The sequence below is a fragment of the Hippoglossus hippoglossus genome, chromosome 2, assembly GCF_009819705.1.
Source record: "Hippoglossus hippoglossus isolate fHipHip1 chromosome 2, fHipHip1.pri, whole genome shotgun sequence".
Lineage (NCBI taxonomy): Eukaryota > Metazoa > Chordata > Actinopteri > Pleuronectiformes > Pleuronectidae > Hippoglossus > Hippoglossus hippoglossus.
Genome location: NC_047152.1, coordinates 3,328,278 through 3,350,738, shown reverse-complemented (window position 1 = coordinate 3,350,738; position 22,461 = coordinate 3,328,278). Strand labels below are relative to the sequence as shown.

The 22,461-nt window shown below is 43.3% G+C and overlaps 2 protein-coding genes across 9 annotated transcripts in view; both read left to right on the top strand.

Annotated features, from left to right (window-relative positions):
• The window catches only part of LOC117778144 (collagen alpha-1(XVIII) chain-like), a 35,808-nt gene extending 30,528 nt beyond the window's left edge, over positions 1-5,280 (top strand). For all 7 annotated transcript variants that reach the window (XM_034613510.1, XM_034613462.1, XM_034613471.1 and 4 more), the window contains 17 exons: positions 8-85; positions 222-257; positions 349-402; positions 525-596; positions 708-773; positions 972-1,002; positions 1,232-1,285; positions 1,377-1,411; positions 1,527-1,652; positions 1,902-2,049; positions 2,145-2,209; positions 2,677-2,805; positions 2,893-2,925; positions 3,008-3,409; positions 3,492-3,689; positions 3,791-3,900; positions 3,981-5,280. In XM_034613510.1, the coding sequence (XP_034469401.1) occupies positions 8-85; positions 222-257; positions 349-402; positions 525-596; positions 708-773; positions 972-1,002; positions 1,232-1,285; positions 1,377-1,411; positions 1,527-1,652; positions 1,902-2,049; positions 2,145-2,209; positions 2,677-2,805; positions 2,893-2,925; positions 3,008-3,409; positions 3,492-3,689; positions 3,791-3,900; positions 3,981-4,188 (1,845 nt within the window). In that variant the 3' untranslated portion in view covers positions 4,189-5,280. The remainder of the gene's footprint in view (positions 1-7; positions 86-221; positions 258-348; positions 403-524; positions 597-707; positions 774-971; positions 1,003-1,231; positions 1,286-1,376; positions 1,412-1,526; positions 1,653-1,901; positions 2,050-2,144; positions 2,210-2,676; positions 2,806-2,892; positions 2,926-3,007; positions 3,410-3,491; positions 3,690-3,790; positions 3,901-3,980) is intronic.
• A 4,206-nt stretch (positions 5,281-9,486) lies between these two features.
• On the top strand, positions 9,487-22,367 carry LOC117773335 (NACHT, LRR and PYD domains-containing protein 12-like). Of its 2 annotated transcripts, none has more exons than XM_034605158.1 (16): positions 9,487-9,997; positions 13,941-14,040; positions 14,660-14,773; positions 15,335-15,407; positions 15,497-15,707; positions 16,036-17,830; positions 18,211-18,384; positions 18,477-18,644; positions 18,724-18,891; positions 18,981-19,154; positions 19,389-19,562; positions 19,976-20,149; positions 20,482-20,643; positions 21,205-21,378; positions 21,462-21,508; positions 21,597-22,367. In XM_034605158.1, exons 2-16 carry the CDS (start codon positions 13,955-13,957, stop codon positions 22,124-22,126), a joined length of 4,224 nt encoding a protein of 1,407 aa, XP_034461049.1. In that variant the 5' UTR covers positions 9,487-9,997; positions 13,941-13,954; the 3' UTR covers positions 22,127-22,367. The 2 variants fall into 2 exon arrangements, with proteins under 2 accessions (XP_034461049.1, XP_034461057.1); XM_034605166.1 differs by lacking the exon at positions 9,487-9,997 and adding an exon at positions 14,878-14,988 and having other exon boundaries at positions 14,013-14,040; positions 15,330-15,407.
• Positions 22,368-22,461: the final 94 nt, after the last annotated feature.

The window sequence follows — 22,461 nt, the reverse complement described above, 5'->3', positions numbered from 1 at the left end:
TGTTCAGGGACAGAAAGGCGAGCCTGGCATCATCATGGGGCCCGATGGGACACCAATGTACCTGGGTGGCCTGGGAGGACAGCAGGTAAAGACCTCATGTGCTTTAATGACGGACCAGATAAACCTCCCGTCAGGATGCACACCCCATTTTCTGCATTATTCATACAGGACAGTTTTATTGAGTGTAGCCTGAAGATGTCAAGTTTGTATTGTCTTCACAGGGTGAGATGGGACCCCCTGGCCCTGTGGGACCTGCAGTGCGTACCCTATTCTTACGTTTTGCTACATAACCCTAACAGAATCACATCAGTATGATAACAACCACATGATTACTGTGTTTTTCTTCAGGGCTCATATGGTTCTGAGGGCCAGAAGGGAGAGATTGGGCTTCCAGGACGACCGGTACGTAAACATTTTCATATCAAGTATATTTAAGATGGTATTATCAAGCCCATGTTACAAGTTGAGGTCTTTAAAAGTGAAACTACACCACTTGAATGTGCGGTGTGTGTGTTTGACTGTAGGGGCGGCCTGGGCTAAATGGCTTCAAAGGCGAGAGGGGAGATTCAGGCAGTGGATCTGGATATGGACACCCTGTGAGTATCACTTATTTTGGCTTATTATCCCATTCAAGCCTAAATTCTGTCATCTCTTATCGTCCGTCCATCAATGCACACGCATAGTAATCAATAAATGTTGTGTCCCAGGGTCCTCCAGGTGTACCAGGCCCTCCTGGACCTCCCGGACCTCCAGCTCCCATCGACAGACTCGGAGTGAGTGGAGACATGAAATATTCACCTCAGTGTTTCAACTGTTTTGTGTCCTGTTAGATTAGCAGGGGGGGACAAGGTATTTGTTGTTAGTTGTTTTTATTGGGTGGAAAATGACATTGGTAGATTTACAAATGACTTCAATCTTATTATAAAGTTACTTACCGTTTCTCTTTGTTTGTCTTTGTCGTTTCCTCTCAGGGACACGTGGATTACTCCAGACACTACCCAGGTGAGATCAGGTCATGTTGTGGATGCCACGTGTGAAAATCACTTTCTTTCCGACAATTGGAGGACGAGAAAGATTATCACTATGCTAAGCTAACAAGCTGCTGACTCCAGCGTCAGATACGAGGGCGATATTAAACTCCTCAACCAGAAAGCAAGGTCAGGTAATTCAAAGGCTGTACTAAAATTACTAAAGTACTAAAATTATTTCTGCTGTTCACCTTCATTTATAGCTGTTAAAGGAGAGAAAGGAGATCCTGGACCAGAAGGGTTTCTTCAAATTCCAGGTATTTCCACGATTTTATCCATGTGCATAATTATTAGGAAATTATACTTTCCGCTTTTAGGTAGTTTAAAAGCATTTTGTTTCTGATCCAGGTCTCGGGTCCAACTACGACATTTACGCTTTAAAGGTAAATTTAGCAACCTTATAGACTCTCCCACATGATCTCGATTGTTTGGATCATAGATTATGGTTTAAACAGTTGCGTAGTAAGATTTTTGTCTGTGTGACGTTGATGTGTGCAGAATGAGTTGAAAGGAGACAGGGGCAATGATGGCTACAAAGGAGAGAAAGGAGAACCAGGAGGAGGACATTATGACCCCCGCTATGGAGCCGGTGGACACGGCAGCCAAGGAGCTCCTGGACCTCAAGTACGGTCATCAGACACATGATGCAATAATCTACACATCGACAGTACAGAGCTAACATTATTAGATATAATAGACAGTTGTGTCACTATTATTTCTGTGGAGCACTAAACAACCAAATTTGGCTCCTGACGTGGAACGATTTAATTTCACACGTGATATTAAATTCCATGTATTGAATAGCTACGACCTAAATTGTGTTATTCTACATGTAACGTAGTGTGAAATCTGACTCTGTTCATGTCCCATCAGGGCCCTCAAGGTGACTCCATCGTTGGCCCACCAGGCCCTGAGGGTCCATCGGGTCCACCAGGAAGAGGCTACGATGGGCATCCCGGACAGCCAGGGCCCCCTGGACCCCCAGGACCTTCTCTATCTGAAACCCACAGGGGCACACAGAGTGAGTTCTGATCATAAACACTCCCAAATATACTCCAGATTAAGATAAAGTGTTGAGTCTCATTCATGCACATGTGACTGTGTCTTTAATGACAGCGATCAATATTCCTGGGCCACCGGGACCACCTGGAGTGCCTGGACTACCTGGACACACGTCTGGGGTGAGGAAATCTCCGACGCAGTCAAATGTTGCTGCTTTACTTCCTTGTTATTGATTATGAAATACAAACAAATTCCATGGCTCCATGAAGAATCTGTGCCAAAGTCTGAAAGCACGTCTGCTGGACTGAATGACGTATGAGTGCCCGTCCAGTTGAATAATTACCATTGCTTTAAGTAATTACCAATTAATAATTAACCTGAAGAAATGGATGACTTATTAAAAAAGATCAATGACGCAAAGGAAAAACACTATAGAAAATTTAATAGATAATAATAGAGTTAATCTAAAATTGTGAAATACAGTTTTTAACAGCAAGAACACATTTTAAAGGGTTCATCAAAGTCTATTGTATAGAAATCTATTTAATAGTAGCTACAAAATACATGGATGAGTTGTACAAATATCAGCCAAGGCCAAAAGACACAATCAACTTACTCAACTTACTCTGGGTTTATGTGTTTGCAGGTGACGGTGTTGAGGTCTTATGACACCATGACAGCCACTGCTCGAAGACAACCCGAGGGCTCGCTGGTTTACGTTTTGGACCAAACAGATCTCTACTTACGGGTCCGCGATGGAGTTCGACAAGTCCAGGTAAACATTTATCTCAATCATGAACATAAATCAGCCAGAATGACACAAAAACAGTTAATTAATTTTGGGTTCTCCTTTATTTTTCAGCTCGGGGGCTATATTCCTTTGCCCAGAGAGGATGTGAGTGTAATTTTTTCCTTTTTTCCCTCCTCTAGAACATAGGACTGTGTGTTTTAATTGATATCATGCACGTTGTTTCCAGGGTAATGAGGTTGCAGCGGTGGAGCCCCCACCCGTCGTCCCCTACTCCCCGGATCACCATTCCAACACTGACTCCCATAGCCACGCTGACAGACAGCCACAGCCTGACGTGACGCACACAGACCCTCGATACGCGCCAAACCCTGACCCCAGATACACAACCCGCCCTGATCCACGGTATCAGCCAGATCCGCGGTATCAGCCAGATCCCCGGTATCAGCCAGATCCCCGGTACCCGGTGCCGGCAGATCCAAGGTTTCCAAGTTACACAGACCGACAAGGCCAACCGGATGGTAGATATTCTGTCAACACGGCCCATGAGCGCTACCCCGTCACACCTCAGCGAAGACCTCATCTTCCTGTGGCCGAGACCCCAGCCCACCATCACACTTCAGGTCCAGGGGTAAGAGAGGCTACTTTTAAACAGTCACACTCACGTCCAAAGCATCTAAAGAATTTTACAATGTTACCGGGCATTTCCACAGCTCCACCTGATCGCCCTGAACAGCCCCCAGACCGGCTCCATGAGGGGGATCCGCGGAGCAGACCTCATGTGCTTCACCCAGGCTCAGGCCATCGGGATGAAGGGAACTTTCCGGGCCTTCCTGTCCGCCAGGCTCCAGGATCTCCACAGTATCGTCCGCAGGGCCGACAGGGACCGCATGCCAATAGTGAACCTGAAGGTACACGTTCAATTATTCATTCCAGCAAAAGCAAGACAAAAGAGAATACACGATTAATTGTCAGCGGGTGCTTGAGCTGGCTGTTGTCTCATCTTTCTCAGGATGAGGTTCTGTTTGACAACTGGGACGGCATCTTCAATGATGGCCGAATGAAGGATAACGTGGCGATCTACTCCTTCGATGGCAAGGATGTTCTCAGCGACAACACATGGTGAGTGAAACAAAAGAAACATCCAGTGAATGACTTTAAAACGAGATTATAAACTAACGAAAAATCCTGCGTTATCCCAGGCCTGAGAAGATGATGTGGCACGGGTCGACCAGCACCGGTCTGCAGCACGCCGACGGCTTCTGCGAGACGTGGCGTGTGGGCGACCGGGCTTTGAACGGCATGGCGTCGTCGCTGCAGGGCGGCAATCTGCTCCAGCCGAGCTCCAGCAGCTGCTCCAGCTCCTACGTGGTGCTGTGCATCGAGAACAGCTACATCTCTAAGAGATAAACACACACATACACACACACACACACACACACATGCATATATAAACACAAATACACACAACACTGGACAAAGGGAAATCCCAAAGCGGTCAGCCAGGCTTTTGTCCACACTTTTATCTACAGTATGTGGTGCTTTGTAAATAATTTTATTTTGTTCTAATAAATAATTAGTTTCTGTTTGTTAGCCCTTCTTATACGGTGCTATACAGGATTATCCCTATGTTGAACCAAAGTTGAGCTCAGGAGACACAGTCACTCACCCTGTGGAAGTCTGAACCCTAAAAGCCGACCGTGTGTTGCCCGTGCTTTGGCGTTTGTGACTCGTTGGCTCATACGCTGATATAAATATTGAAATTACTTAGCTCGGTGCAAACAAAGCTTCGTCCAAAACCACTTTTCTTTTTTGGAAATAACGTCCTGGTTACTCTTGATAATGAGCAGAACACACGCACTGATAAATGTTGTCTTTATAAGGACCATTACTTTGGTAGAAAGTAGCTCCTGAACTAATGACAGCGTGAAGCACATTCTGGATTCCCCCAGTTTGAGCCTCTTATGTATGACTTTTAAAATATTAGTCAAAGAGCTAAGCATCAGATTTTCTATAGATATAATAGTCATTTTAAATAATTAAACAAAGACTACAATAGACAGAATCTCTACAGAACTTTGTTTGACACCTGTAAATAGTTCATAAATTACAATAATTTCTGAATTAATAGATTAAAAATAAGTTATGATGATATTTGGGCATTCCAATTTCGTCTCTGTGTTTTTCTTAAAAACCTTTTTATACGTTGTGACTGTGACATGATGCAAATACATGAGAGGCAGTTATATCTCAGAGAGGGACACACCACTGTGATAACTTGTAGAAATGATGTCTTAACTACCATAAAAGAACTGTGGAATAAGAAATACAAATAGACTCCTCATGTTTCCTTGTTGTTCCTGCAGTGATATGATAATTTACAGCTAAATACCCCAAATAACAGTGGTAAAACTCATTTAAACAAGGCTTCCTGTGTCTTGAATACCACATTTACTACTATATACAGTATTTTCCAGTGCTGCTGTCATCAACACATTTCATCCTCCACGAGCGGGCTACACATTGTACATGAAATCAATGTTTTTTCTCCTTTCCACTGACGTTATCTGTAACCAATAGCACTCGAGTAATCACCTTTGTCACTTTGCTTCTGTCTTACATGGGAAGGTGTGTCCACATGGTCTTTTTTAGCAATAACAAAAGGGATATTTATTTTTTACAAACTGTGCCTTTTTCTTTCTATCTCAGCTATAACGTGTGATGTGAACACTTTCCCCGAGAATAACAACATTTCCAAATATATCCAGCACAAAGATGTTTAAATGTGTGTCTTAATCCTGAGGTTACAGTTTCCCACTGATATAAAGTTTGTATGCACACAAAAAAATAAATAATGCATGTACAGATATGTGGAAAAGATTCAGCCATAAATGTTTTGTGCGCTTGTTGCTTCTCAGTTGTTTTGCTTCAGGCACTGCAGCCAGCGTAGTGGAGTCTCTTCTGGAGACTTGAATGAAATGTCGTGTACTAACAGAGCCATAACAAACTCAGTGTATCAACTCCTGCAGGTTGCACTCTGTCGACTTTTTATTACATGAGCGACGTTTTCTGAAATGCTGCATCTCGGCGATAAATAAATCTGTGTGGAAACTGTGACTCGCCTTCTGGCCTAGCATTTTTTTTTATCTAAACATAACAGGTAACATAGATTATTCTTTTTAAAGAATTGTGACCAAGATAGGCACTTATTGGGGCATTTTCTAGACAAAGAGAAACATGTCTGTGGTATTTCTCCCCTGCGGTTTCTTGTCATGTTCAATAATAGACATATATCTGTGACCTGGAAGCTGAAGGATAATGATTAGATTCACAGGACATCAAACCTTTCATTTATCTTTATGACTCAAATTATAACATATCTGAGGGGTCACAAGGTGAATAAAGACATAAAACAAATTTTCCTTTTTAAATACTTGATAACTTTACCTCTTTAGGACTCTGAAAGGTGTAAAATTCCTCTGTGGACACAAAATGTCATTTCTGCTGTAAAACTTTTCAATGTCTGATTTTGACAAGCCGACACAGGAAAGAAAATCTGAAAAACTGCGCTTCAAATTCGACTTAATTCTTATGTAGGAAGTAAAAGTAAGCGACTCCTTTTTTGGCCTGAGCTGAAATGTGCTTTAACCTCCTCACCTGACAGGGAAATATTTCCATCGTGTAATGACTCAACATTACACACAACAAGATAAAGAAGTAATCTCCTTAGATGGGATTTTCCATTTGAAGTTCATTTAGCTTTTATTGCATGCTGTAGATAAAAACTGACACAAGAGGCTCTCAATTAGGTCATAAACTCATATTACTCACTGCAATTAACTGTGGCTGATAATCAGTCAGGTGACAGATCGTGTGGCAGAACTTATTAGCACATTTTTAATATTGTTTGTGGACTTATTTGTCACATACACAAATCGATTTAAGTGCAGTAGTCTGAAAGATTTAGATTGTCTGAGGAGTGTGTTACGTTTATTGTGTCCTCATGTGAGTGATGCATTCGTCTCCTTATCTGGAACGCATGGCATTGTGTCAGAGAGCAGCCGCTTCGCTTTTACTGATGACATGTGACTCAAAACCAGAATAACCAGTGGCCTCATCACTGCTTGATGCAAAGGGGTCGATCACGTTCTGTGCTTATGTAGGATGACTTAACAATTCAAAATATATGATGTAATGTAACTCCTATTTTTACATTATATATAGATATTTATTTTGTATAATTATGTGTTTTTAAATTATAGATTACTATTGTGTTAATATAAAGTATATCGTATGAGATTATCTGATTTAATTTAATATTACATATTATGATGTTTTATTCTTTTGTCGTATTTAATTATGCTCCAGCTATATGAAATATATTAACATGATATAAAGGCCGTAAACGGGACATAAAATTACCCTGACGCCAGTTTGTATTGTTGAATTATCTATTGATGGTTCCAGTTGACATTTGGGGAAATTATGTGCTCAAGAAGTGGAAGTTGCACTCAATCCAAGAGTGTGCGTGTCACGTCTTTGTGCGAGTGATGACATCAAGAAGGAGCGTGCTTCTTGACGCAGATCGTGGCTCTCACTTCTCCACCTCTGGATCTCCTGAGAGATTTTTCATCTTTTATTTTCCTGCCCTGCTCTCTGACAACTGTTAGGATTTTAATAATATAATTAGACACTATAGCCCCGAAAAGGATCGATTTTACGCGCACCATGTTTGTACCTTAACAGAAAGAATTAATGTGTGTGTGTCTGTGAAGATGGCAATGAAACTGAACTCTAAACAAATGCAGTATGTTAGACAGGGGTGGGGGCAGGGGCAGTTTGGGCTGAATATGTGGGAGAATGTGTGGCCTTCACATCGTGACTTTTAGTAGCCGTCTCTGGCTGGTTTTAATCTTGAAGTTGGTTAGTGTGTGTGTGTGTGCGTCACATCACAGTTCAGTCTCACACCTGTCTGATAATACCTGTTGTGGAGACTGTACATCTGTGGCATACAATACACTGAACTTGTTCTCATACCTAACTTACTATATTACAGCCTAAACTCCATTAGCTTTATTCAAACATCACACATACATGAATGCACTGTTTTCATAAGAAACTGTGACCGACCCTTAGAAAGAATTCAAGCAGCTGCCACTAGGGTCTGAGGGACAGATAGGAAAGGCGTTGTTTTGTCTGGAAAATGCACATGCTTAGACACACAGAACATACAGCCGATAACGCAAAGGTGTCTCACTCCAATGAACAGCAACACCGTATCTGCAACACTACTGAAGACCCACAAGGCTTCAGCTGAAGGCCTGTCTGTAAAACATGAAACCAAACACTGTCAGAATGTGAAGATTTTCCCAGCTACTGTCCTCATCATTCGCAGTCTCCAGGGCCAAGAGGATGGGACCACGCCTGCGCACCAGCAAGGGAGAGCCAAGGTCTGAACCATGGTGACTCCCCCTCGTTATTGACCAATGAAGTTATACCTACTATTATAAGTACTGTACCCGTCGTCCGTTCGGGGCGACTCTTGACTACCCCGTGCTACTGACTTAGCCGAGGCTGTGTATTGAGTGCCCATAGCTATGTGCACATAGCTATGCTGTACCTTTTCATTGCTTCTAAATAAATACTTTTTGAACCAAACCAAGACCGACTCTTCTCATACCTCGGGATAAAAGAACACGACATAACCCCTATATTGTCATTGGACGCCCGTTTCCATGGCTGTGTCTGTCTGTTCCTTAGGGTAGAGAGTCTTGAATTGCAACATGTCTGCTGTGAATTGTTGTGTTAGGGATTTGATGCAAATATCCTAAGGAATACAATTTCTTGTCCTTAATAGTATTTCATTGATCAGCCTATGGAGTTTATGTTGATAATTTCACTTGTATTCACCATGATTTCTTGCAGTTTTTTATTCTAAATATGTTTAACACCTTTGAACAAACAGCATCATTCAACAAAATCCATCAGAAATACCTTCATGTAATATTAAAAATGGAATTACTGCAATTTTATATGCTTTTAGAATGTTTTTTTTATATTTTTGTGGCTAGTGAAACCTTTCTCATGTGGCTGTGCAAGAGGAATCATTAAATTAGGGAAGTACTGGTTCTAAATCCAAAATGCAAATCTGAAAAACCAAAAAACCCGATTAAGGATATGATGCCTAGATGTCAAAATATCTTATCTAAGTCACAATAACTTACATACATGGAAACATAGAAATCTGCATCTGGTATAAATCCCATCTCATTTAATGTAGTTTAGTTCGGCAAGTAAAATGGATCAAGGGACATTTTTATTTCATTTCCTGACAGGACCCTAGAGGAAAAAGGTCAGGGGTCACTGAAATGATGAGGGGCCAAATCCTCTGGGGACAAACACAGATAAGGGAGATGGAATGAAAGGGGAGAGTTTCTCAGTGTGAGGGGTGCTGGGTTACTAAATATAGTTTCTTATTTGAATCATTTTCAGGAATTAATGTCACATTGTAGAAAAGAAGCAGGTTTTCTCATTCACCGATGTACACCTGCCCCTAATATTTCCTAAATCTGGGATCTATATATACAATATTTGATTTATACTCAATTCCATGCTGCAGATTGCCTTTTCATAACACTCATTCATTTCTCCTCTTCCTTTTCGCTTCAGTTATTTCGTCACATTCTGTGGTCATGTGTCCCTTTTCCACTTGTCAAAGTGAAACTAAGTTTTTCTACTGACTCACACCTCCTCCTTTGCACTGTGGGTATTTATTTGCCCTCAGTTGTGCTTTCGTGCAGAGCTCCCTCTTAAATTGACTCACAAATCTCACTTCAAACACAAGGATTATTATCAATGCATTTATTTGTGACACGCGTATGTCATTGAAAGGCAATGAAACGCCATTCTGCCTGGACACCACCTTGGAAGACGCCTGCAGCCTGAACTCGGGGCAAAGAAACTCTCTCTCTCTCTTTCTTCCTTCCCTCCTTCAATTGCCATTGTCAGTCTGCAGCAGAAGTTGAGACACCTGGGTGTGTCCCTGGAAGGTGCCAAGTGTTTGTGAGTCTGTGAGGATCAGTGATGTGTTGCACAGGAGGACTCAACCTGAACCTGCCTGCGTCTCTCTCCTCTGTTTGACTCCTTTGTGGCTGAATTCTCAGGGGAAAGTTAGTTGGTGGTTAATTTCCCTGCTGTTGACTGTCCCCCCCTGACCAAGGTACAGTAACCAACGTTTTCTCTTCTTCTTATTGTGTGTGTTAGCGGTCATTCCTGACTAGGGTTCTTTGGGGGTTGTCTGAATTATTTTTTAATCATTTATATGTTAAATTAATAATAATACTAAAGTCTATCCTGCATTCCAAACAGCTGAGTATAAGTGGCCTAGGGTGTTAATAAATAATGTTTGTGCTCTGCCAAAGTACAGTATGATAACATGTTACGTTAAAAGCAAGTTTGAAAAAAAAAAAAAAAAAGATGTAGAACGAATAGAACAAGTGAAGCATAGAAAATACAAACAGAATGAATGTGTAGTTCAGGTGTTTTGCTTTTTCTTGCATATTTGCATGGAAAGAGAAATGTGTGTCCGTTTCTGAGCCTCGTTCTCTGCTGTGTGGTGGAAAACACATCAACACGCATCCTTGCATGTAAAGCTATCTCTCTCTCTCTGTGTGTGTGTGTGTGTGTGTGTGTGTGTGTGTGTGTGTGTGTGTGTGTGTAGCATACCCTTACAGAACTCTCTAATGTACTTTGTCTTTTCTCCACACATATGAACACATTCAGTTGTACATTTTCACGGTTTTATTGAATCAAGAAATAATAAAACAGATATTAAATACAATGCTAAAATATTGACATTGACAAAGAAATAAAGAAGTACTCATATAATTATGTCCATGTGGAGCTCATGGCATTTTAGTGCAGCAGCTGAAGCAGCTAGAGAAGGCCTTTTTGAAAAACGTCCTGACACGTCTTGATGCCGACTTTGTTCTGCTCTCAGCCACGACCTCTGAACACCACAAATAAATGTTGGGTTAGTTCGACTGAAACAATAATCACCAGGAGTCTCCTCTTCATCCTCCAGTTTAGATGACATATCGATTCCTGGAGGAGAAGGATGCACCTCCTCGGAGGGTCAGTAAGTCAGGCTGCTGAGGTACAGTTTGCTGCACAGGTGCTGCTGTGACCTCTTCATCCTCAAGGTCCATAGATCTTGTCTTTGGAGGAGAAGGATACACCTCCTCGGAGGTCAGGCTGCTGAGGTACAGTCGGCTGCACAGGTGCTGCTGTGACCTCTTCATCCTCAAGGTCCAAAGATGTCGTCTTTGGAGGAGAAGGATGCACCTCCTCGGAGGTCAGGGGGTCAGGCTGCTGGGGTACGTAGGGCTCCTCCATGGTGACAGTCATGTGTGGGCCGTCACCATGCTGATCCACAGCGAGGAAAGGGTGCTTGAGCACTTGAGCAGGTGTGATCCTCTCATTCTTGTTGACTTTCAACATCTTTTTCAAGAGGTCAATGAAGTGCTCCACCTCCTCCTCGTCCTCAGCTATGAGGCCTTGATACATGATCTGGAATGACAAAGCTCTGAATATGTCTAATGACCAGATTAAATGATGCAAATGCAGTCAAAGAATAAGACTCTTGAGGAGCCTGTTGAAGACATTCTTGTATTAATATGACATTACAAATATTGACTTACCTTCTCAAGGGCACATGAAGAGTTGAAGCACTTCCTGTCGCTGTAGTGGAGCCCAGTCTGAGCATGAATCTCTTCTGAAGTCTACAAAAAGACAGAGTTTAGGTTAAATCATGGATGGATGGATGGATGGATAGAATGATCGATGGATGCATACCTTCAGTCTCCATGTCCCACAGATATTGAAATACCGCATGCTGCGTGGTCCAGCGTCCAGTTGGTACGTGGGCGGTTCACCCAACATGTTCACAATGTTTTTCATCTGGAAACGCACATATGATCTGATTTAGGAGCCGATCTCTTACTTGCAAAAACATTCTATTGAGAATAAATCCAGGACGCTGCAACTATTTGCATCTGTAAGGAAGATACTTACGATGTCGTACTCGTGTTTCCCAGGTAACAGGGGGCGGCCCAGAGCCATCTCTGCCACAGTCAATCCTACAGACCACATGTCAATAGGCTGCCTGTGAAGGAGACCCAACATGACCTCTGGAGCCCTGATGGAGACAAAATAAACAACATTAAACTTCATGTATGAAAAGAAAATGACTAGTGACACAAAGCTGCAGCATCTCTGCCACATGTTGTCTTCTCTGCGACTGCTGTGTGCCTTACCTGTATAACAGACTCTGTCCCCCTGAGCCTGGATGTATGTCGGGGCCTTGGCGAGCAAGTCCAAAGTCAATCAACTTCACTTGTAGCGGTTTCTGCCACTTATCCAGCACCAGGATGTTCCCCGGTTTGATATCGCTGTGGACAATATCCAGGTCTTCCAGGCAGAGCAGTGCAGTTGCCAGCTGAAGAAACACAATTAATTATTATAGTTTGTTGTGAAGACAAAGGACATAGTATTTGTTTCCCATCAGATTTGAAATTGACACTGATGTGATGTGAAATGACACTTCCACATCTGGGAATAGAAAGAGAAAATCCAACAAACCTGCTGCAGAACAGGCCGGATCTCAGAGATGGTCATAAACTGGACAGCCTTCAAGTATTCATCCAGAGTCATTTCCAGAACCTCAAAGTTGAGACATGTGAGGTCATCGTGGACAAATGGCCCGTTCCATTGGATGATGTGGCTTCGATCTGCATCCAGAGTTTCTAATTTCTGGAGGATTTCAATCTGTGGAAGAAATGAAACATTATATTTCTTCTGTTTGCTCTCACCTAAAACATTGAGGAAGCTTTGAGAAATAACAAAATATTTCTACATGCAAATTCTTGCTTCAGTTTTGATAAGGCATCAGTTTGTACCGCACCTCTTTCCGCCCAACCTCCTGGAAATCGCCTGTGGTCATCTTGATGGCCACGTTTCCGTCAGTCTTAGTGTCCACACACTCCACGACCTGTCCGAACCCTCCCTCGCCGAGAAACTGCCCCACCCTGTCGCGGGAGGCCAGCAGGGTTCTCTTGGGTGTCAGGAGCTCGTCTGTGGAGGACGAGATGAGATGGACACAACATGAATATATGATACATATATGATACATAGCAAAATACACATCCGTTAAAAACTTCCACTCTATACCATATAATTAGTTTGTTTCATCAATAAAAATAAACTTTAGAATATAGGACAAGATGGTAAATATCCCTTGTACGTTTGAAGGTCTTCTGCACAATTTAAGTTACCAACTACCAGCTGCTAACACATGCTAACACCTGATGTTAACCATATAAAGTTGGCATTCTCTGTGTTTCTTAGATGCTAATTACTCAACTTACCTGACATATCGCTAAAGAAGCTGGACATCTTGGATCCAAAGTCCACAGTAATGTTGAAACACAACTGGAACAGAAGAAGAAAGTTGTCTAGAAGGTTTCAGTACACAGGCAACGACAGAAAGTTTCTGCGCGTGGTCTCAGCAAATTGAGTGGCAAAACTGATGTTCTTTCATCTGTGACTCTCATATATATATATATATACCTTTATGTCAAAGTTCTAGAATGTTTCCTTTGATCTAACCCACACTTCAAAGTCAAATGGTTGAGAGAGAGAGAGAGAGAGAGAGAGAGAGAGAGAGAGAGAGAGAGAGAGAGAGAGAGAATTATTATTTTCTTTATTGCATTTAATGTATTATGAATTTTACAATGCAGTTATTTTTGGATCAGAATGCATCTTTAAAACAATAATAAATAAATAAATGTTATTCAATTCTTTGGTACGACCGCTGTTGTTAATCAAAATGTATTGAAAATGTAATATGCCCCTTGTGCACCATCTAGTGGAGTCACCCAGACTATCTAAATGCCATAAAATAATCTAAATATGTTTAAAAAGCAATGAGTTTTCACAGCAGCAGTCTAATTAAAATGCACAATGTGTAATTATAGTACTGAGAGTAAATCCTGCACCATTACCGTTATTGGCTGCTGCTGGGTTTTCCATGTTACTTTTGCCCCCAAAACACATGTGACCAAAGTGAACATCTAACACAGTGGTTTTTTGTTATTTCTGTAAAGGTTTAAGCTTCATTATGGACCAGCCTGAAGGCGTCGATGGGGGAACCCTCCCCTCTAGAACCTCTCCATGTGGGGGACATGACCAGACCAAAACTCAGAGGTGAGGAGCCCCAACATACACATCACAGATAGCACACGGATGTGGGCCACTTCAGGCAATGATGGGGCCCTTCTGACCTTCTTGTGGCGCGGACTAATATGAGCCTAAAGGGGCCCATGCACTTGTAAAATAGCAAATGTGATCCAAATATCCCAAAACAAATGTGGTGCTCTAAACTAAGTGTAATCTGGATGTGAACCCGGACTGGCCCATTTGGTAAATGGTGAATATGACCCAAATAGCACCCCAAAAAAATATGGGTCAGCTTTGGGCCACAATTTTGCTGTGTGGGATATAGCTGTAAATGTTTTTTTTTTTTGTTGTAGTATTTCACATTACGATCACATCCTCATTCTGAGTGTTTTTGCAGAAGTATTCATCATGACTCGTGCATTTTTATGGGTTTTTTTAATATGACAAAACACCTCTATTAATATAATTTCTTTCCCCTTTTTCATTGAAAGCTTCAAGGGGAAGTCCAGAAAATATGAAAATCATCAGCTTTTTAAAAACCAACCTCTTTTCCACCTCAGGACCGATATTTGGCTACCCCTCATACCCCTCTTCTTTGTGGTCACATGATTATTAAGTGTAAAAAAACCTCTGTGTTGTGTTGAAGCTCAGGGAAGCAGAGGAAGCGAGCGGCCTCCCCCATCCCCAGCTGTGTGTCCATGAAGAGCAGCGAGTCGATGAAGCTACCTCTTACTTTTAAAAGACAGTCTTCTGAGACCGAGTAAGACAACGCACTGTGGTAGCACTCTTCACCTGAGAATGTGTGGTTCATCATCTTTATAGTGAAGAGTAAATGTGTGTGTGTGTGTCTGTGTTACATTAAAGACCAGATCATCCGCAGCAGAGAGCAGAGTCTCCTGCTGAGCCCAACTATGTGTCCATGAGGAGCAACATGTCAATGGAGATACCTCTTGTTTTTCAAATACACTCTCCTGAGTAAGTCTCTATCAACAAAGCAGAGAACAATACATGCATCATTAATAACAACTGCCCAGTTTATTTTGAAGCACTGATTTAACCCCTTGTTCTTCTCTTATATTGATCTCGGAAATTGATCCACCCTTAAACATGAAGATTATATATATATCTGTGAAAAACTTGAATATAATCAGTCTTCTAAAATACAAAATGAGGGAAAACCAGTGGCAATAGTGATTTATAGACATATTTGCCGGAAGAATAAATAATTCCTTGATCAAAAGTTGGGGATTGAGGTGGGTAAAGTGTTGAACAAGTGGTAACCAGTATGAAAATCATATTGTGTATGTGTTGTCCTCTCCAGACTACAACATAAGAAAGTTTGCAATGGTCAGTGTGACCTGGAACATCAAGCAGGCTTGGACTCCTTATTTATGGTGTGTACAAAACACATTTAGATTCTTCTCTTATTGCTCTCCATTATACTTTCTATTGACACATTGGTTTGTGTATCATTGTTTCCCAGCGGCTCGAGAACAACATTGCTGTATTTATGAAGAACGAGCTGAAGAGGATGCAGAAGATTTTAACATCGGGGTGTCCGGATGACGGGGTGGTGACGTGCGGGGAGGAGGGAGACGAGGATATGAGGAGCGGCAGAGAGGCGTGTCGGAAAATCGCGCTGCTCTTCCTGAGGAGGATGAAGCAGGAGGGGCTGGCTGAGTCTCTGCACAGAAGTAAGACCGTCGATCAGGGCAAGGGCAAATGAACGTGGTTAAAACTTCAAATCTCTTTAGAGCAATAAAGAGACTGTAACATTTCCCCAAGTTAATACATGAAACCTAAATCTTATTTTCATCTTTGTGTTTCATTGTTCGATCTTTTAATTTGGATCAATCTCTCCTGTTTTTATAATTGAAGTGGACAGAAATGTGCATTGATTCACATTTCTCTTTAGCTGATTTCCTTGAAATGCAACTTGACTGCTCTTTGTGTAATTTCTTTTACGTGCAGTTGATGTTTAATGTACCAGCACTTCCTCTTGTTTTTTCTCTGCTTGTGCAGATTTTCCTGCCATGTGCCAGACTAAACTCAAGTCCAGTTTAAAGCAGAAGTACCAGTGCTTGTTTGAGGGGAATGATAAAACGGAGAAGCCCACCCTTCTGAACGAGATCTACACAGAGCTCCACATCACGGAGGGAGGCACCGGCGAGGTCAACGACGAACACGAGGTCAGACAGATAGAAATGGCCTCCAGGAAACACGCGAGACCCGAGACGACGATCAGATGCGAGGAGATCTTCCAAACGTTGCCAGGAAAAGCTCAGCCGTGCAGGACGGTGATGACCAAGGGAGTCGCCGGTATCGGGAAAACCGTCTTGACACAGAAGTTCACTCTGGACTGGGCAGAAGGCAAAACCAATCAGGACATTCAGTTCATGTTTCCCTTCACCTTCCGAGAGCTGAATTTGCTAAAAGGTCAAAAGTACAGCTTGGTGAAACTCGTTCACCGTTTCTTTGGTGAGACTAAAGACGCCGGAGTCTGCAGCTTTGACAGATTCCAGGTCGTGTTCATCTTCGACGGACTGGACGAGTGTCGATTGCCTCTGGATTTCGCCAACGCCGAGATCCTGACTGATGTCACAGAGTCCACCTCAGTGGACGTCTTGCTGACAAACCTCATCAGGGGGGAGCTGCTTCCTTCCGCTCGTCTGTGGATAACCACGCGACCTGCCGCAGCCAATCAGATCCCTCCTGAGTGCGTTGACATGGTGACAGAGGTGAGAGGGTTCACGGACCCACAGAAGGAGGAGTACTTCAGGAGGCGATTCAGGGATGAGGAGCAGGCCAGCGCGACCATCTCCCACATCAAGACGTCACGGAGCCTCCACATCATGTGCCACATCCCCGTCTTCTGCTGGATCACCGCTACAGTCCTGGAGGACGTGCTGAGAACCAGCGAGGGGAAAGAGCTGCCCAAGACCCTGACGGAGATGTACATCCACTTCCTGGTGGTCCAAGCCAACCTGTGGAGCTTCAAGTATGGCGTAGGAGCCGGTGCAGATCCCCACTGGAATCCAGGGAGCAGGGAGATGGTTTTGACTCTGGGGAAACTGGCTTTTGAGCAGCTACAGAAAGGAAACCTGATTTTCTACGAATCAGATTTGATGGAGTGCGGCATCGACATCACAGCGGCCTCCGTGTACTCAGGATTGTTCACGCAGATCTTCAAAGAGGAGAGGGGGCTCTCTGAGGACACGGTGTACTGTTTTGTACATCTGAGCATTCAGGAGTTTCTCGCCGCTCTTTACGTCTTCCTCACTTTCATTAACTCTGGCGTCAATCCGCTGTCTCAAACGAAAACCTGGTGGTCTAAGCTGTTAAAGGACAAATCCAAACTGTCATATCTCTTCCAAATCGCCGTAGATGAGGCCTTACAGAGTCCAAATGGCCACCTGGATTTGTTCCTCCGCTTCCTCCTGGGCCTTTCACTGCAGACAAATCAGATTCTCCTCGGGGGGCTGATGACACAGACGGCATACAGCCCGCGCTCCAATCAGGAAACAGTCGAGTACATCAAGAGCACCATCAGGAGGAATCTCTCCCCAGAGAGGAGCATCAATCTGTTCCACTGCCTGAACGAGCTGAACGACCGCTCCCTGGTGGAGGAGATCCAGCAGTACGTGAATTCGGGCGCCCTCGCCACCGCCGACCTCTCTCCGGCTCAGTGGTCCGCTCTGGTCTTCATCCTGCTGTCGTCAGCGGAGGAGATCGACGTGTTTGACCTGAGGGAGTACTCGGCCTCAGAGGAGGGTCTCCTGAGGCTGCTGCCCGTGGTCAAAGCCTCCAACAAGTCTCTGTAAGTGCACAGAAAATCATTCGACGCGTTTAATACATGAATGTGTAAATCCTGGATTCTTCTCGGCTGAGATTGATGGGGAATTAATGGGACGTTTTGCAGGTACTTGGGCTTAAACCACAGTATTGCACAAAATAAAAGGTTTAATGGTGGCACCAGGTGAAGTCAGGGTAGCACTAAAGTTACTGGAAAATTAATGCATTTACGAAATTTAATGGCATAGCTCTTGAGGCGTTTGACCCCAATTCTAAAATATTGATGTGCCGGTGGACTGAAATGATTCAAGTCCAAATTGATGCAGGAGATGCTGACTGCAAAATGATAATCAACATTTCTCCTTTGTGCAGATTAGCAGATCTTTTTTGTTTTTTGTTCCTCAGGCTGAGTGGCTGTAACCTGTCAGAGAAAAGCGGCGAAGGTCTGGCGTCAGTTCTCAGCTCCCACTCTTCCAATCTGAGGGAGCTCGATCTGACCAACAACGACCTGAAGGACTCGGGGGTGAAGCTCCTCTCTGCCGGACTGGAGGATCCACGGTGTCGGCTGAAAAAGCTGAGGTTGGAGTTTTATGCATTGACTCGATTAAATAATGGCGTAAGGCAGTCCAATCTTCTTCTACTGACCTCTGACGTAACGTTCATTTCACCAGGTTGAACCAGAACAACCTCACTGAGATTTGCTGTCAGGGGTTTTCATCTGTGCTCAGCTCCTCTTCTCTCCGAGACCTCGACTTGAGCTACAACGACCTGCAGGACTCGGGAGTGAAGCTGCTTTCTGCTGCACTGCAGAATCCGCACTGTGCACTGGAAACACTCAGGTCGGGAGGAATCAAGTATTGTGGCAACAGTGACATTTAAATGTATTTATACAGAACTGACTGTGAAATTGGGTTTCAGGCTGATTGGCTGTAAGCTGTCAGAGAAAAGCTGTGAGTCTCTGACTTCAGGTCTCAGCTCCTGGACCCTGAGAGAGCTGGACCTGAGTAACAATGACCTGCAGGATTCAGGAGCGACGCTCTTGTCCACCGCGCTGCAGAGTCAGCTTCGTGGTCTGGAAACTCTGAGGTTAGATTATCGCACGTGCATGTGGGTGACAAATGGCAAAACTCTAGAATAACTTCATGCATAAAGAAAACGTCTCCTCATTTCATCAGGTTGATTCAAACTGGACTCACAGAAAAATGCTGTCCGGAGTTCTCGTCAGTTTTCAGCTCCGAGTCGTCCAGTCTGAGGAACCTGGACCTGAGTAACAACCACCTGCAGGATTCAGGAGTGGAACTGCTTTCTGTGGGACTGGCGAGTCCACACTGTGCCCTCCAAACTCTCAGGTTAGATTCAGTTTATAAGATTTTGGTGTTAATCTTGGAGTTTTTTTGTATGATATTATTTAAACTCATATTTTGTCCTTTAATCTAACACTTGATAATATTATGTTTCTTAAATCCTATTAAAAAAGATATTAGTTATAGAAATGATTTGACATTTTGGGGGGATGGGCTTTCTTTGTTTTTGTTCTTTTTACTGAGATCATGAAGCTAAATGTTTCCCGTCTCATTTGTCAGATTAAATCAAACCAACCTCACGGAGGGATGCTGCCGCCACATGTCATCAGCCCTCAGCTCCCAGTCGTCCAGTCTGAAGGAGCTGGACGTCGGTAACAACCTCCTGCAGGACTCAGGAGTGGAGGTGCTGTCTGCAGGACTGCAGAGTCCATGCTGCTCGCTGACAAGTCTCAGGTCAGAGTTTTACCTTTTCACAAAGAGCCCTTCAAACTTTTGGCAGATTTCGGCCCATTAATGAAGTGTTTGCTCTCTTGGTCCGTCTCAATCTGGGCATCCACACACATGTATTCTCCGTACATTATAATTTATTGTAGCCATTTTTTAATAGAATAATCATGTTTTTCACCATCGCATTTGAGTTTCCTTCATCGCTCCTGACTCTTATCCAAACTACAATTTCGGGGGAAATATAAAGAAAAAGGGAAATTGTATCTACTTCTTATTTGCTTCTGCGGGTCGCACTTTCTGCAATCATTTGCTCTCGCTTCCTCTTGGCTCAATTTGCTGCAACTTTCATCTTCAAAATCCAGTCAGATTGAAGTTCATTTCAGTTTAAATAAGGGAGTTGACTGGTTGAAATCCCTCAGGCTCAGTGGCTGTAGCTTGTCAGGGAGGAGCTGCGAAGCTCTGGCCTCAGTGCTCGGCTCCCGCTCTTCTATTCTGAAAGAGCTGGACCTTCACAACAACCACCTGCAGGACTCTGGAGTTAAACTGTTGTCTGCTGGACTGAAGAATCCAGGATGTGCACTGGAAACTCTCAGGTGAGATCTCAATCCAACGCCACTTGTCAACTGAACGTTTCTACTCTGCTTGTTTGTTTTAAACTTGTGCAGAAATTGCTATACAACACTTCCTTTAATTACTGTTGCAGGGTGTAGAGGTTATGCATTACATGTGTAAAATGAGATTTCTCTTAGCGGATAATTAAAATTGTATGTTAAATAAAAGAAGTTTTCCTGTGCTTTTACTTTTATCTGCAACATGAAAGTTGTTATGATGCTTTAAATATCACGTTACTGGAGTGTTCATTTGTTTTTGTTTTCACTGACCCTAAAAATGCAAAAATATAAATGTAAATGTTTACATTTTTTAGGTTGAATCAAACAAGTCTCACAGCAAAATGCTGTCAGGACGTGTCATCAGTTCTAATCAGTCTGAGAGATCTGGACCTCAGCAACAACGACCTTCAGGACGCAGGAGTCAAAGTGCTCTGCGCTGCACTGAGGAGGGAACACTGCCGACTGGAAACGTTCAGGTGAGCGACACTCAGTCCTGTCATTTATACCTGTGCTTGTCCTCATATTGCAAATCGTTCACCAGCAAGGACCGCGCCTCCACAATATGTCTTTTTAGAGTGGAAATTGATATATTTGATAAGGTGAGGTGAAGATGTAACTGGGGGGATGCACTGGTGACCTGTCATTCTGTCTTCCTTCATCCCTACCCACATCCCTTCATCCTCCATCTTTCATCCCTACCCACATCCCTTCATCCTCCATCTTTCATCCCTACTCACAATCATTCATCCTCCTTCCCTCATCCCTACTCTCATCCCTGTATCCTCCCGCCTTCATCCCTACTCTCATCCCTTCATCCTCCCTCCCTCATCCCTACTCTCATCCCTTCATCCTCCTTCCCTCATCCCTACCTACATCACTTCATCCTCTCTTCCGTCCTTCCCTACTTAGAGGTGTGGTTGAGGCGTGGCCCTGCTCCTAGGCTAACTAGGTTAACTTCATATATTTTGTGACTGAGGACTACCGAGCCCTGCAGCTGCAGCCACACATCACACACGTGTTGCTTTGTATTCGTGCAGGTTGTCTGGCTGCTTGATCACAGAGGACGGCTGCACTTCTTTGGCGTCGGCTCTGAGGTCCAACCCGTCCCAGCTGAGAGAGCTGGACCTGAGCTACAACCATCTGGGAGAGTCGGGAGTGAAGCTGCTCTCTGCTCCACAGGAGGGTCGAGGGTGCAGGCTGGACACTCTCAGGTATTGTGGGAAAAATTCTTTATGTTAAATGTTTATAAAAGTTAATTGTGAGTATGGTGATCTGACTTGATTTTTTCTTCCAGTGTGGATCATGGTGGTGTTCAGTGCTTGAAATCCGGTCTGCATAAGTGTAAGTGTAATATTTAATCCATTAATGTGGCATACATCATATAAAACCTGCAGATTTGCTTCTACATTTGTTTATTTCTCACTATCAGATGTCTGTGAGCTCACGCTGGACCCAAACACAGCACACAAAAATGTCCACCTGGCTGAGAACAACAGAAAAGTGATGCTGGGGATAGAGAAGAAGCCGTATCTCGATCACCCGGACAGATTCGACTGGTGCTACCAGCTGCTGTGCACGGCCGGACTGGCCGGTCGCTGTTACTGGGAGGTCGACTGGGAGGCAGGCGTTGACATCGGAGTGACTTACAAAGGACTCAGGCGGAGAGGAGCCCGTGACGGCAGCAGGCTCGGGTGGAACGAGAAGTCGTGGAGTTTGGAGTTGACTGATAAAGGTTCCTACGCCTGGCACAATAACATAAGGACGCCGCTTCTCGCTTATAGCCCGGCGGGTTCTAACAGAGTCGGAGTGTTTCTGGACTGGCCCGCTGGAGCGTTGTCCTTCTACAGCGTCACATCAGACTCACTCATCCACCTGTACACGTTCTACTGCGCGTTCACTGAGCCGCTCTACCCTGGATTTGGCTTCTTGTCATTGGAGTCATCAGTGTCCTTGTGTTAGAAAATGTAATAATTTCCTCAAATAGCCTCCATTTACCTTGATTATTTTATATATATATATATATATTATTAGAGTTTTTAAGAAGAGTTTATTAATCCTGAAGTGTTAAAATATTAATTAAACACAGCAAAGCTTTTTGTAGCAGCAGACAGTGATCACATTACTTTTACATATGCACTTTTGTATTGATGGCTGTTTTTATTGTCTTCATTTTGTATTTATTATTATTATTATTATTATTATTATTATTATTATTATTATTATTATTATTGACTGGCCCTTGGGGACTTTAAAGCTTTTCTCACTTTACTGAAGCCACTGATTCATTATTCAAA